Source organism: Bombina bombina, chromosome 6 (assembly GCF_027579735.1).
Source record: "Bombina bombina isolate aBomBom1 chromosome 6, aBomBom1.pri, whole genome shotgun sequence".
Classification (NCBI taxonomy): Eukaryota; Metazoa; Chordata; class Amphibia; order Anura; family Bombinatoridae; genus Bombina; species Bombina bombina.
The window spans coordinates 731,562,352-731,576,107 of NC_069504.1; the positions used below are offsets into that span (position 1 = coordinate 731,562,352).

General features: G+C 39.9%; 1 protein-coding gene across 1 annotated transcript; it reads right to left on the bottom strand.

Moving 5' to 3' along the window:
• Positions 1–10,851: 10,851 nt before the first annotated feature.
• On the bottom strand, positions 10,852–11,446 carry LOC128662241 (translationally-controlled tumor protein-like). Its single transcript, XM_053716064.1, has one exon. The coding sequence runs from the start codon at positions 11,373–11,375 to the stop codon at positions 10,863–10,865; it is 513 nt and encodes a 170-aa protein (XP_053572039.1). The 5' UTR covers positions 11,376–11,446; the 3' UTR covers positions 10,852–10,862.
• Positions 11,447–13,756: the final 2,310 nt, after the last annotated feature.

The following is a 13,756-nucleotide window of genomic DNA, read 5'->3' on the forward strand; positions in this document are numbered from 1 at the left end:
AAGATTAGATGTCCTTCCATAAGTAGCATAAGTTTGTTTTGTAAGTTTTCCCAGAACGGTAAACTAAAAACATTAGGGGCGTAAACATTACAAAGTGTATACATTATTTTCATTATTTTGATTTTTACAATCAGGTACCTTCCCTCTCCATCTGTCTCTGTAGATATGACCTCATAATCAAGTTTCTTCCCTAAGAGAATTGCTACCCCACTTTTCCTCTTAGTTGTAGACGAATATAATACTTCCTTAACCCATGTGGTTTTAAGTTTAAGCACTTCCTCTGATTTTAAGTGGGTTTCTTGCAGGAAGGCAATATCTGTACTGTTTTTCTTTAGGTGGGACAACACTGTTTTTCTCTTTATAGGAGATGTTAAGCCACCTATGTTCCAAGATATTAATTTAAAAGTATTCTTTATGTCCATTTAAACAGTATTAAAGAGGGAAGGGGGAGAGAGAAGAAAAAAAAAAAAAAAAAAAGACCCAACACAAAAGATTCTTCTTTTTCTTTTAAAATCAATTACCCAGTTAACCCAAGTAAGACAAATTATAAGAGGAAGTTTGACCTTCCTTCCCTCCTCCACCCCCACTATGGTTTTTGTCATCTTTATTATACCAATAAGTGAGAGGAAAAAGATGAGAGAGAGGAGAAAAGAGAAAAGGAAAAAAGAACAATATTTCACAATCCTGTCTATCCTTTCCATTGTTCTAACTTAGTACTGTAGGATATGTTTCAACATAAAAATTTTCTGCTTCCTGCGCAGATTCAAAGATGTGAGTATGACCTTCTATGACTATTTTCAATTTCGCAGGATATAGTAATGTGGCCCATGCCCCTTGTTTTATGAATTTTGTGCAATGTGGGGCTAGTTCTTTTCTTTTAGAAGCTGTTTCTGCGGAGTAGTCTTGAAATATCAATATTTTTACACCGTCTAGCAGTATAGGTTGGTGCTTGCGATATGCTTGAAGCAGTGTGACCTTGTGTTGAAAATTTAAGATTTTTGCGATGATTGGCCTAGGTCTTGTGTTAACTCTATTTAAGTTAAATGATCCTATCCTATGTGCCCTTTCAATAATTATCTGGGGGTGGGATTCAGGAATTTGGAGTACCCGGGGTAAAATGTTGGACATGAAGTTCTCTAAATCCTCATATTTTTTTCCCTCTGGGACCCCAACAACCCTTAAATTATTCCTTCTTGACCTATCCTCTAAGTCTTCAATTTTACTCTGCATTTTTAGTATTAAGCTATTTGTAGAGTCAAGGATCGATTTGTTATATTTGATATATTCTGGTCCTCAAGGTCAGAAATTCTTTGTTCTACTTCAGAGATTCTATGCGCAAATTGTTTGACTTCATTGGATAGGGATGCAATGTCCTGTTTTATTTCATCTTTCAAGAATTCGAATTTAGGGGTTAGGGCTAGCGAAATGCTATTAACCAGAGTTTGAATGTCAAATGTTTCCAGCGTAGCTGGAGGGTTTGCCGTTAGTGTTCAGAGAGAGGTTTATTCTTCTTCTCTCTCTGTCTCCCTGTCATGGTTAAAGGAGGTGTTTTGGGATGACCATGCAAATATTTGTCCATGTGCAAGTTAGTTTTGGAATAAGTGCAGCGTGCGTGTGAAGAGAGAGAAAAAAAAAAAAAAAAGGGGGGGAGAAGAGGGAGTATAAGGGAAGAAGTGAAAAAGGTGAGGAAAATTTTAGTGAGGTGATCTCGTGTGTTAAAAAAAAGTGAAAAGGGAGGTAATTTAGATGGGGTGTTGACCACCCAGCTATTTAATTTATATTGTGAAAAATTAGTGAACAATAAATTCGTGATATGAGTGAAGGTTATGTGATTATATATGTGTTGTCTCCTTTAATCCTATGAAGGGAAGCAAACTTTTGATTTTATTAGATCTAATTCTTTGAGTTTTCCATTTGATGATCCCCCTCTAATCTTTTTATTACAGTACAAAGGGGCAGTTTGGGTCTTATTTGAACCCACTAAGCTTAGTTAAACCCTTTAGTTATTATATTTATTCTATTTAGAAAGGGCAGAAGGCAATATCTCGATATAGAGAAAAAAAATGAAACAGAGGGGAAAAGAAAAAAGAAAAAAAACCCTACCTGCAGTACACTCTGATTTTTTTAAATACAATTCACTTGTGGACCTGGCACAATATGCAGTAAAGTAAAAATAAGCCAGAGGGGGTGAAATTGAAAAACCCCCCCGAAATCAGAAAAAACACATACAATCCTACATGTACTTAGAGAATTTTTTCTCTATTCTAAGAAAGGAGGGTTAGTTTTCTAAGTTAATGAAATATAATTTCCTTACCACCAATATCAATCCCCTTCTAAGTTATTTTCCCTCGCCTTTCCCCACTTTAGCCTTCCTTCCCTTAACACTGAAACAGTAAAATAACTCCTAGCAACTTAATAATAAATCTTGCAAGAACATGCAGTTATATCAACCAAATTTAGCCAACATGCTACAGTGTTGCTTTTAGTGTCCTTTCAATTCAGCATGTAGAAACAACAGAACAAACAAGGGAAAAAAAAAAAAGGAGAAGAAAAAAAAAAAAGGAAGAGTTGCTGCTTTTTATATAAGTGTTCTTAATGAAAGTTGATGGTTTTCTTCCAAAGCTTTTCAGTATTTCTAAGGGATTTGCTTTTATCCTTTATGGTAAAAAGTTACTTTTTCCTATATTATGCCTGGTAAAGGAGAATGTTCATTGCCACCGCTCCCCCTTAAGTAATAGCTTTTGCTCTTGAGTAGTGTCTCTGTTTAGGAGCTGTAAATTAACTGAACTCACCTCAGCTTCAACTGCTACTGTCATCAACCTTTCATGGGGAGCGTTACCTCTTCTTACAGGTGTAGGATGTGTTGCGCTAGGGAGGAGGCTGCCCTTTGCCGAAGTTGTTCGTGCCTTAGAAATTTTGATTGGAGCCTCTGTAATTCTCTCCACCTCTCGTGTATCAACGGTGGGAGAAGAGAATCTTCTGCTTGCTTTTTGCGGGGCTCCAGGACTTGTACCTCCCGCTCTTGTGGTTACAGCCCGCCTACCCCTCTCTCGCAGCACCGGTGGGAGAGGGTGGGGCAACGCAGGTGCCTTTGTCTTTGCCGGGGTAGTCTAACCGCAGATACCGGAGACACACAGGCTCTGTTACTATCCAGCGGGGGATCCTTCCAAACTGTGCCGGTTACAGCTGGAGTTCCACCAGGAGCGGACTAGCCTCTTTCAGTTTGGCAGATGCAGCCCTCCTCTCCCTTACGCCGACAGGTCCGCTCCCCGCTTCCAGCCAGCACCTGTCCGCCGGAGGGTGGGGAGGAAGCCGCCCCGTCTGAGATGAAGGAGGAGTGTCCCTGGACAGGTGATGGTTCTATTGTTGGAAATCTTGGGGGGTGAGTTCAGTGATCCTCCCGGTGAGAACTTCCAAGGTAGTCGGAGTTGGCGTGAATAAGTAGAGTTCCCAGGTTTCTCGGTGTCTTGTTGCTAAATTACCAGGGGGAGCAGAAAAGTTTTACCATATTTCTCCAATTTTCTCCCTTTGCCGGTTAATGAGTGATGCTTAGTCAATACGGAGAAATGTCTTTTCAATTATATCTTTACAATTGAGGGCATGGAAGATATAGGAAATTTATATAGAAGCTTTTAGACAGAGTAGCTTTCTTTCATTTCCCCTTATCCTTTGTCTTAACACATGACTTGCATTACAGCGAGGTGGAAAAAAAACACTGTATTGGTTCCAGCAGCGTTGTCAGAAGCTAGCCAGGTAGCTATCCCACTGATTGGGATATGGCGCGAAGGTAACCGCCAGCAGCTGTAGGGCAGGAGCTGGAGCTCAGCAGCACTTACTGTGCTCCTCCTCCACCGGAACCTCAGAGCATGCAATTTTCCAGAGCCTACAATTTTAAACAACTTTCCAATTTACTTCTATTATTTAAGTTGGTTCCTTCTTTTGTTATCCTTTGCTAAAAGGTTTATCTAGGTAAGCTCAGGAGCAGCAAAGAACCTAGGTTCTAGCTGCTGATTGGTGGCTGCATATATATATATATATATATATATATACTGTTTGTCATTGGCTCAACCATGTGTTCACTGTTCAGTTAGAAACCAGTAGTGCATTGCTGCTCCTTTAACAAATGATACCAAGAGAATGAAGCAAATTTGATAATAGATGCAAACTGGAAGGTTGTTTAAAATTGTATATTCTACCTAAATCATGAAATAAATGTTTGGGTTTCATGTCCCTTTGAAACATTTGTGGCTTATAGTGATGTATGTTTATTACAGGAGACCTAATTTGAACTTGTAATTGTATATGCTAAACTTTAAACAATACAAAAGGTTGCTAACTTGCAAGTGCAGACAGTCCTAGACAATCAATTATTAAAGGGAAAACAAACTAAACATTGCAGTAAATGCATATCTATGCTTGCCTGCATAGTAATTAAAGCTAAATTTCAAGTCATCTTTGCAATCAGATATTTGTATTTACTGTAAATGTGTATTTTTTTTGTTTACTGTCACTTTAAGATAATTGCTTTAATGTAGTTTCACCAATAGTATTAATACTTTTTGATTATATTTAATTTACCTTGAGCCAAAATTAAAAATTGTATAGTAAAAGTTGTTCAGGTCATTATCATAAGCATTTAGAGAAAAAATATACAAGCATATTTTCCTACACCGTGTAAAATAACCATGCAATAAAAAAAGAGTGTAAATATTACACACACTGAAAATAAGTTACCTACTCAGAGGTTATAGAAGCATTAAAGGGACAGTGACGTCCAAATTAAACTTTCATGATTCAGATAGGGCATGCAATTTTAAACAACTGTCCATTTTACTTTTATTATTACATTTGCTTTTTTCTTTTGGTATGTTTTGTTAAAGGCTAAACATAGGCTGATTTCTAAGACTCTGCAGTCCACCTCTTATCTCACAGTCTGGCTGTGAATAGCTAATAACATGTATTGTGCTCACCCCTGTGGAAGTATTTAAGAGTCAGCACTAATTGACTGAAATGCAAGTCTGTCAAAAGATCTGAGATAAGGGGGCAGTTTGCAGAGGCTTAGGATACAAGGTCATTCCAGAGGTTAAAAGTATATTAATATAACAGTGTTGGTAATGCAAAACTCTATCTTTGAAAACAATAACAATTTTGGTGTTTGTTCTCCCTTTAACCCTGTGTGACAGATTTACTGACAAGTGACATGTCCACCCATTGAGAGGGTGCTTTGCCTTACCTTATCAGATCCTCTGCAGTCTGCATGTCATTCACTTGCAAGCTACAGACGGACATGCAGGCGTGATGTTTATAAGCCTTAGATTTCCCACCAATGAAACTTCCCGCACAGGCTTTCTCAACACATATACAAAAAAATCCCTATAACAAAAATAAAAGCAGCAGTTCTGTTCCCTACTGTGCTGTGTCCACTTTAAAAGCCATGTGCGCTAGCATGGAAAGAAGTGGGAGCAGACACACACACTCACTTTAAAAGGAGCTGTGGCTGGCAGGGAGGGAGGGAAGATGAAATTGCAGAGAGGAGAGCAATCTGGGTTTATGAGAGGATTTTCCGGTACATGTGACATACCTCCCAATTCCGGGGCTGTGCCTCTCAAAACCGGAACGAGTGGCATCCCTTCCGTCACCTCAGAGGTGGCGAGATCAACCACCACCGACACTCACTCTTTCAGGTTGATTGGCATGTCCTGCTATTGTGCAATGTTAAATATTATGTGTTAGAGGTCATCTCTGAGGCCGGGTACAACATGTCACTGATCAGTATTCTGCACTTCATGGAACTGAGTATTTCACCATACAAGGCATTGGAGAGCAAAATCAGGCACGCACATGCAGTCTAAGTCTGCTTTGTTTGTTATAAACAGTGCTGCTGTTATATTAGTAAACATCACATACATGGTACATAGTTCAGAATGGCTGAATAGATACAAGATAAAGAACTAGAGACAAGATGGAGGCAAGTTGGTTACATATATTCTTACAATATATGAAACAAAGAGAGTAGCAAAATATCAATAAAATACTAATCTTTGTTTAATTTACCACAATGCATAAAAACATATACAATATAAATAAACCACCTGTGTTTATCATAAATAAAAACAGAAAAAATATATTTTCTCAAAAAAATGGTGTTTCTTTAAAAAGGACTCAATCTTAAAAATAATTATTTCAATAGACATGGAGGATTATATCCACTTTGCTTGCCCGTTATTTTAAACAATTCAAGGTTCCTGATGGATACTTGATGTGATTTTACAGAACCCACTCACACACTGTTGCAGTGCCCACTTAGTTGTGCATATACATTTGGACAGTTTTACACTCCAGGTTCCCATTAGCCACTTGGTGCAATATCACAAACCCACTCACACACTATTACAGTTGCCTTTCACAGTTCCACGTATTCCCCCACTTTGTAATGCAAACTTTCACCGGCAACTGTTTGACTGTATTTTATCACCAACCTCTTTCGGTGTTTCTTTATGTATGTTTGCATTTCTTACTGGGTGGAATCTCTGGTCTCCTTTGGCGTTCTGTGTGCTCCTAGCGTATACTTCTCCTCTGCCCAAACATATACAAAGAAACACCAAAAGAGCAACTCTCGGGGCTACAAACAGGCCTTTACCTACGTGTTACAGCATGTTATTTTATCTTCACATTGTCCCTTGAAGATGTAGAACGTTTTCTAGTTTCAAAGCAAATGCACAATTTTATTTGGAAGTAAACAATTAGTTGAGTTTGTCTGTAGGATAATGTCACAGCTGGGGTTTCAGGAGGTAGTTCACAAAAAAACAAGAGGCATGTAGGTGACAAGAAGTGTTACATTTGATAGATATAAATATAGATAGATAGTGTATGTACAACCAAGTATCTGTAAATTTGCTTTAAAATAGCACCATGCTAAGTTCAGAGAGGCAGGTACATTGCAGCTCAGCATCCCTATGGGTTCCACAAATGCTGCTGTTTACAGCATTCCCTAGGGACCATACATTGTGCCAATTAGTGATATAAAATGAAATGTATTGGTAAATGACTCTCAATAAGCAGGCTGATAGGATAGGAGTTTAGGATTGTGTGCACATGTCTTTAGCATTCTATGGGGTCTATTTATATATATGCGAGCCGCACATCGATAAATGCAGACAGCATACCTCTCCCTTATTGCACCAGCAGGTCTGTGTCCAAGAAGGCAATGAAACCATCTCCCCAGTAGTACCATTACTGATTAACATCAGCCTACTAGGCCTGGACGCTGACCTTACTAAGCCTGCCTGTTTATCTGCATGCTAATGCATAATTACACAATAAGTGGTCAGGAAGTTAGGTAAGAGATGCAATTGTCCCACTTTCAATGTTGCCTATGACCAGTACTGTGTCTTTGTGCATGATGAGGTTATGGTGCCAGGAGGCTGTGACTTCCCCCTCAGAGGACAGGAGTGGTCTGGGTGTGACAGTGACTGACTCAGTCACTGAAGTGCTGCCCCTTGTTAAGTGCTTCTTTATCCATGGGGGAAGACAGCACACTCTCCAGAGTGGGGCAAGGAAAGAGACTAGTCAGGTCTCCACCGAACTGGACACAAACACATTTTCCAGCCACCAAGTATCTTTTTTTAAAAGACCTTTATTTTCTTAAAGGGCCAGTAAACTCACCAAATAATGTTATATAATTCTGCACATAGTGCAGAATTATTTAACATTAGGTTAGCGCCAGCTTTCAAAATCAAAGTATGGCACAGATATTTTCCTAAAAAAATGTATTTTACAGACCGCCGCTCCTGGCTCTACTGAGCGGGTCTGGGTTTTTTTCTAGGTGTGTCGGGCAGCCGGCCCGATCGCGCCATTAAAAGGAATGTAGCTTGCTCCCACTACCAAACCAGAGTGGAAGCGAACTACATTCATTTTAATGGCGCAATCGGGCTGGCTGTGACTAGACAGCGTGCCCGATGCGCTTAGAAAAAAAAAAACAGACCCGCTCAGTAGAGCCAGGAGCGGCGGTCTGTAAAATACATTTTTGTAGGAAAATATCTGTGCCATACTTTGATTTAGAAAGCTGGCGCTAACCTAATATTATATAATTCTGCACTATGTGCAAAATTATATAACATTATTTGGTGGGTTTACTGGCCCTTTAAGGCAGGGTCCATCAGTATAACAAACAAATAATGTTTCAAACCTGCAATAGGTTCTTAGCCATGTCATCTCAATCATGTACAGGTATGCTTCTTTTATACCTGTGCAATTCTCATGCATTAGAAACTAAATTGTACTGCCATCATGTGGTTATTTTGTAGTATGCATGTATACAATTTTTCCTTCATTATTACCACAATAGCAGCTCAAGAATAAACCATTTCAAATGCAATTTAAAATACAATAAAAAAAACAAAGCTTAAACACCAAACCGATACATAAACACATTTTAAAATGATATCAGAATCTTGCACATATTTGTATTTATAACAGGCTTATTTATATGAACTGAGACCAATCAAAATCTTTTGTTTAATCCTTTTGGTGTCAGGGAGTCAAGTTTTTTTAATCCAGAACATCTCCCTCTTTTTGAGCAAATGTTTCCTATCACCTCCCTTCCTGGGTCTAGTGACATGATCAATCACTTGGAACCTAAGTTGACTAATGTTATGACCCATGGAGAGGAAGTGAGAGAAAGTGGTGTATCCTTATTTTTTTTATCTTATGTTGGACTTATGCTCAGTGATGCGTTCTCTAACTTCCCTACATGTTTTTCCTACATAGATCCTGGCACATAGACATTTGATGATATTGATGACAAAAGTTGATCTACATGTTAGAAAATCTCTCATTTGAAATTTATTGCCATTTGTAGGGTGTACAAAATGTCCTCCTTTAATTATCAAACTGCAGTGGCTGCAATGTAGACAAGGATAGCATCCAGTTTTGGTCTGTTCAATTGTTTTTTGGAAACTCACTCTACTGCTGCCACTTAGTCCCATGGTTAAGCTGACCCTGGGTGTAAACTGGAAAGTTGTTTTAAATGCCATACTCCATCCAATCAATTTGTTTAATTTTGAGTTTACTGTCTTATACTTTGGCCACAATCACATCATCAAAACACACATACCTGAAGCACACTGACACATGCACATACACACAGACATTGAAGCAGAAATTATTACAACTAGAATAGAGCTGTAGCATTTTTTGTTTAAACGTTTAAACATTTACATTGAAGAGCCTGATAGGAGCAGGTCTTGCTCTATAACTGGACCAGATGGGACCCCAAGACTCAGGCAGCACTTGTCTGGTAATGACACATAGGGGTAGATTTATCAATGATTGGACAGACAAAGTTCACATTTGATTGCAAATTGGGGGGTGCATCTGTTTCCCAAATTTAGTGTTGCATGAGCAAATGCTCATGCAAAGGCACCCCTCTGATCTCAGGGCTTTTTATTCACCCTGGCAGAATGAGTCCGGGGATATTTTTATATGCCAACTCTAAATTTGCGGTGAGAGATTAGGTAGCAGCAGTTTAACCCCTTAACGACCAGCGCCGTACAGGCTTTTCAAGGGGGTTGTCACAAGACTGCAACACAATGGCTTTTTTTCCTACTGTTTTGGCCATTTTAAATGTTTTTAAAACATTTATTGTATATGCAGTTATTTTGCCTCATAGTGATTCATTTCTGGTAAACGCACACTAAATAGGTTAGGGCCAGATTATAATTGGAGTGCAAAATATTGCTTTTGCTAAAGCGATATTTGTGCTACACTCTGTAACACCAGCGCACGCAAATGTGAGCTGGTATTACAGGTTATTAGCAATGCAAATGCGACCTCGTGTTCACATTGCATGGAAGGGGGTAAATAGTGCAGCAATATTAAATACAAGCCCAATTCCGAACAATTTGGGACAGTATGGAAAATGCAAAACAAACAAACAAAAAGAGTAGACAGTAGCACAGTAGAATCGTGTTTTGTGGTCTGACGAGTCAATATTTCAAATAGTTTTGGAAAAAACAGCCGTTGTATTCTCCAGGCCAAAGAGGAAAAGAACCATTCAAGCTATCAGCGTCAGCTCCAAAAGCCAGCATCTGTCATAGTATGTCAGCTTGGGTAACTTGCACATCTGTGAGGGCACCATTAATGCAGAAAGATATGTACACATTTTGGAGCCATGCTTACTTACACCTTCATCCCCTTTTTGTGGTTATCTCTTGTTTTTATATGGAATATAAATTAATAAAAGTGAAGTTTTATTCATACAGAAAACTTGTGCTTGAGCGTACCTTCTTTTTTTCTTCTTTTTTTTTTGAGATTTTATTTTAGAGGGTCATATTTCTCTTTAAAAGAAAGATCCCTTCATGATGGGGGGAAAAAACCTGTTGGAGCAGGCAACAGTCATTTTAATCCTCTATCAGTTGGTGCTAACAGCATGATCCCCTCCAAAAGTGAGAAGTACATGGAACAGCTAGAACTGACTTCTGAGAAGGCAAATTGTAAGAGTGTAGTAATTGAAAATCCAGGGGTCATTTCCTTTATATATGTGAAGGTTGTCCATAACAGAAGGTCCACATCCTTGTGCATGTTTAGTACAGTCATAATGAGCAGGGTATTTTTGTGCAAACCAACTCAAACCCAGGTTATACCCTTAGAATTAACATTCCCAGGAGACACCAAACCAAGAGGCACTGCCTTTCAGTGGGTTACAATGAATTTTATTTCACAATGACAAGTGGGTAAAAATTTAAAAAATGTCCCCATTGCAATTATTTAGGAGCCAAAAAAAACAAACGAATGAAGCCCAATGGAGTCAGTCCAGATGCAGTGTCTTTGAAACTTTGCCCAACCGATTCCAAGGTTTGTTATCATTTTTCGATTTCCAAGCCATCCTTGAAGAAAGTTAAGTAGGGAGTAATTCCATCCTTACGGAAGTCTAACAAAGCCACCATACCACCTGGGTTCATGCTCTCACTCATATAAAACTGATAGTTAGTGAAGTTGCCAAGGATGGACTTTATTTTCTCTGCAGCTCCTGACATGAAGGGTTTTACTCTCTCTGGATTAGTTTCTTCAAGTTTGTCTTTGATGGCTTTCATGTAGCCCTTAATATATCGTTTGTAAGATTCCTTGGTGAAGCCAGTTTCCACAAGCTTGTGGTTCAACACTATGTCAATGCCAGTGACTGTTGTTGAGTCCGTCCCTTCATCTGGGGTCTCGGAAGTTGCATTTCCACCAATAAGGGCATCTTCAATTGTGCCTTCTGTTCTGGTAACCATCTTGCCATTAACTTCGAAACACAACCCTCCACATCTTTCTTTGATTTTATAAATGTCGGAGAACATTTCATCATTGGTGAGAATGTCCTTGTAGATGATCATTTTGGTGGTTTAAGTGTCGGGGACCCCGGAGCAGTCTGTTCTGTGCTCAGCGCCGACAGCTGTTGGGCAGAGAAAAAGGCGAGCGTACCTTCTTTTGATGAACAACATCTGTTGCCATCCAGATGTCATATTTTCCAGGGACGTCCCTGCATTTTCCAGCAGGACAACGCCAAACCACATTCTGCCCGGATTACAAGCACATGGTTGTGTGTTTTCAATATAGTACAGGGTAAATTGAGTTTTCAAATTACTCTTTTTGTTTGATTTTTTGCATCTTCCATACTGTCCCAACTTTTTTGGAATTGGTGTTGTATATATGTATATGATTATATACATTTATTTATGTGTATATACACATATTAACACATAAATATATATCTATGTAAGCATATACATATATATTTACTGGGAACACACAGTTCCCATAGACCGCAATGTGAAGGCACACCCGCCTAATTTACCCCCAAAATACTGCCTAGTGCAGTTATTTTTTTTTTTTTTAAATGCTACTTTTTATTATAAAAGCGGAGTACAAGAAAACAGTTATATGGATCAAATGGGTAGAGGGCGCTGCCAAGAGTTGCACTGTTTTAGTCAGCTCTTAATAAGGTGATCTACAAGCAGCTGGACTCTTAGGCTTACATGCTAAGGGGGTTCAGGGGATAGCGATGGAGGAGAGGAACTGGTATAAAGAAAGGTTAGCGTAGGTTGTATGCATCCCTGAACAGTAGAGTCTTTAGGGAGCGCTTGAAGCTTTCAAAACTAGGGGAGAGTCTTGTGGAGCGAGGAAGAAAGTTCTACAAGATGGGAGCCAGTCTGGCGAAGTCCTGTAAACGGGAGTGTGATGAGGTAACAAGAGAGGAGTTGAGTAGGAGGTCATGAGCAGAGTGAAGGGGACGGGAGGGAGAGTATCTAGAGACAAGGTCTGAGATATAGGGGGCAGCAGTGCAGTTGAGGGCTTTGTATGTCAGAGTAAGAATGTTGTGTTTGATCCTAGAGGCAAGAGGAGCGACATGTAAGGAAGATGAGCCTGGCAGAGGTATTCATTTTGGATTGTAAAGGAGCTAGGCGGCAGGTGGGGAGACCAGAGAGGACAGAGTTGCATTAATCGAGGCAGGAAAGGATGAAAGAGTGGATTAAAATCTTGGTTGTGTCTTGTGTAAGGAAGTGTCTAATTTTAGAGATGTTTTTAAGGTGGAAGAGGCAGGCTTTAGCCAAGGACAGAATGTGAGGAGTGAAAGAAAGATCTGAGTAAAATGTGACCCAGAGACATCGGGCATGCAGGGTAGGGGTAATGATGGAGTTGTCGACAGTTATAGAGAGATTGGGGGTGGAGATTTTGGAAGAAGGGGGAAAATAAGGAGCTCAGTTTTGGAGAGATTTAGCTTCAGGTAGTGAGAGGACATCCCGGAAGAGATGTGAGAAAGACAGTTAGTGACACGGGTTAGCAAGGAAGGAGATAGGTCTGGTGCAGAGAAGTAGATTTGGGTGTCATCGACATACAAATGAAATTGGAAACTGTGGGACTTTATTAGGGAACCTAGTGATGACGTGTAGATTGAGAAGAGAAGGTGACCGAGGACAGAGCCTTGTGTTACTCTGATAGAAAGTGGTGGCAGGGCAGAGGAGGCCCCAGAGAAAGGCACGGTTTGACAGGTAGGAAGAGAACCACGAGAGGGCTGTGTCACAGATAACGAAGGATTGGAGGGTTTGGAGCAAAAGAGGGTGGTCAACGGTGTCAAAGGCCGCGGACAGATCAAGGAGGATAAGCAGAGAAAAGTGGCCTTTTGATATTGCCGTAAGTAGGTCGTTGGTAACCTTAACAATTGCTGTCTCTGTGGAGTGATGGGGACGAAATCCAGTTTGCAGTGGGTCAAGGAGGGAGTTTGATGTAAGGAAATGGGAAAGGCGTGCATATACTAGTTTTTCAAGAGGGAGGAGGGAAAATAGGCGGTAGTTGGATGGGGAGGTAGGATCAAGAAAAGGTTTTTTGAGGATAGGTGTAACTAGTGCATGTTGCGGAGATGTGGGAAATATACCCCGTGCTGAGCGAGAGGTTGAAAATGTGATTGAGTATAGGGGTAATGGTAGCAGAGAGGAAGGGGAGTAGCTGTGAGGGGATAGGGTCAAGGGGACAGGTAGTGAGGTTAGAGCGCAGTATAAGTGCGGAAACTTCTTCCTCCGTAACAGGGGAGAATGAGCTAAGTTTAAGGTTATGTGGGTTGTGGTTGATTGAGAGCATGTGAGGGGGTGAGAGAATGGAATTATGTTGAGAGCTGATTTTGTTTCTGATGGAGTCGATTTTGTAAATGAAGTGGCTGACAAAGTCTTGAGCTGACAGAGAAGTTGTATTAGGAGGTGGGGGAGGGCGGAGAAGAGTA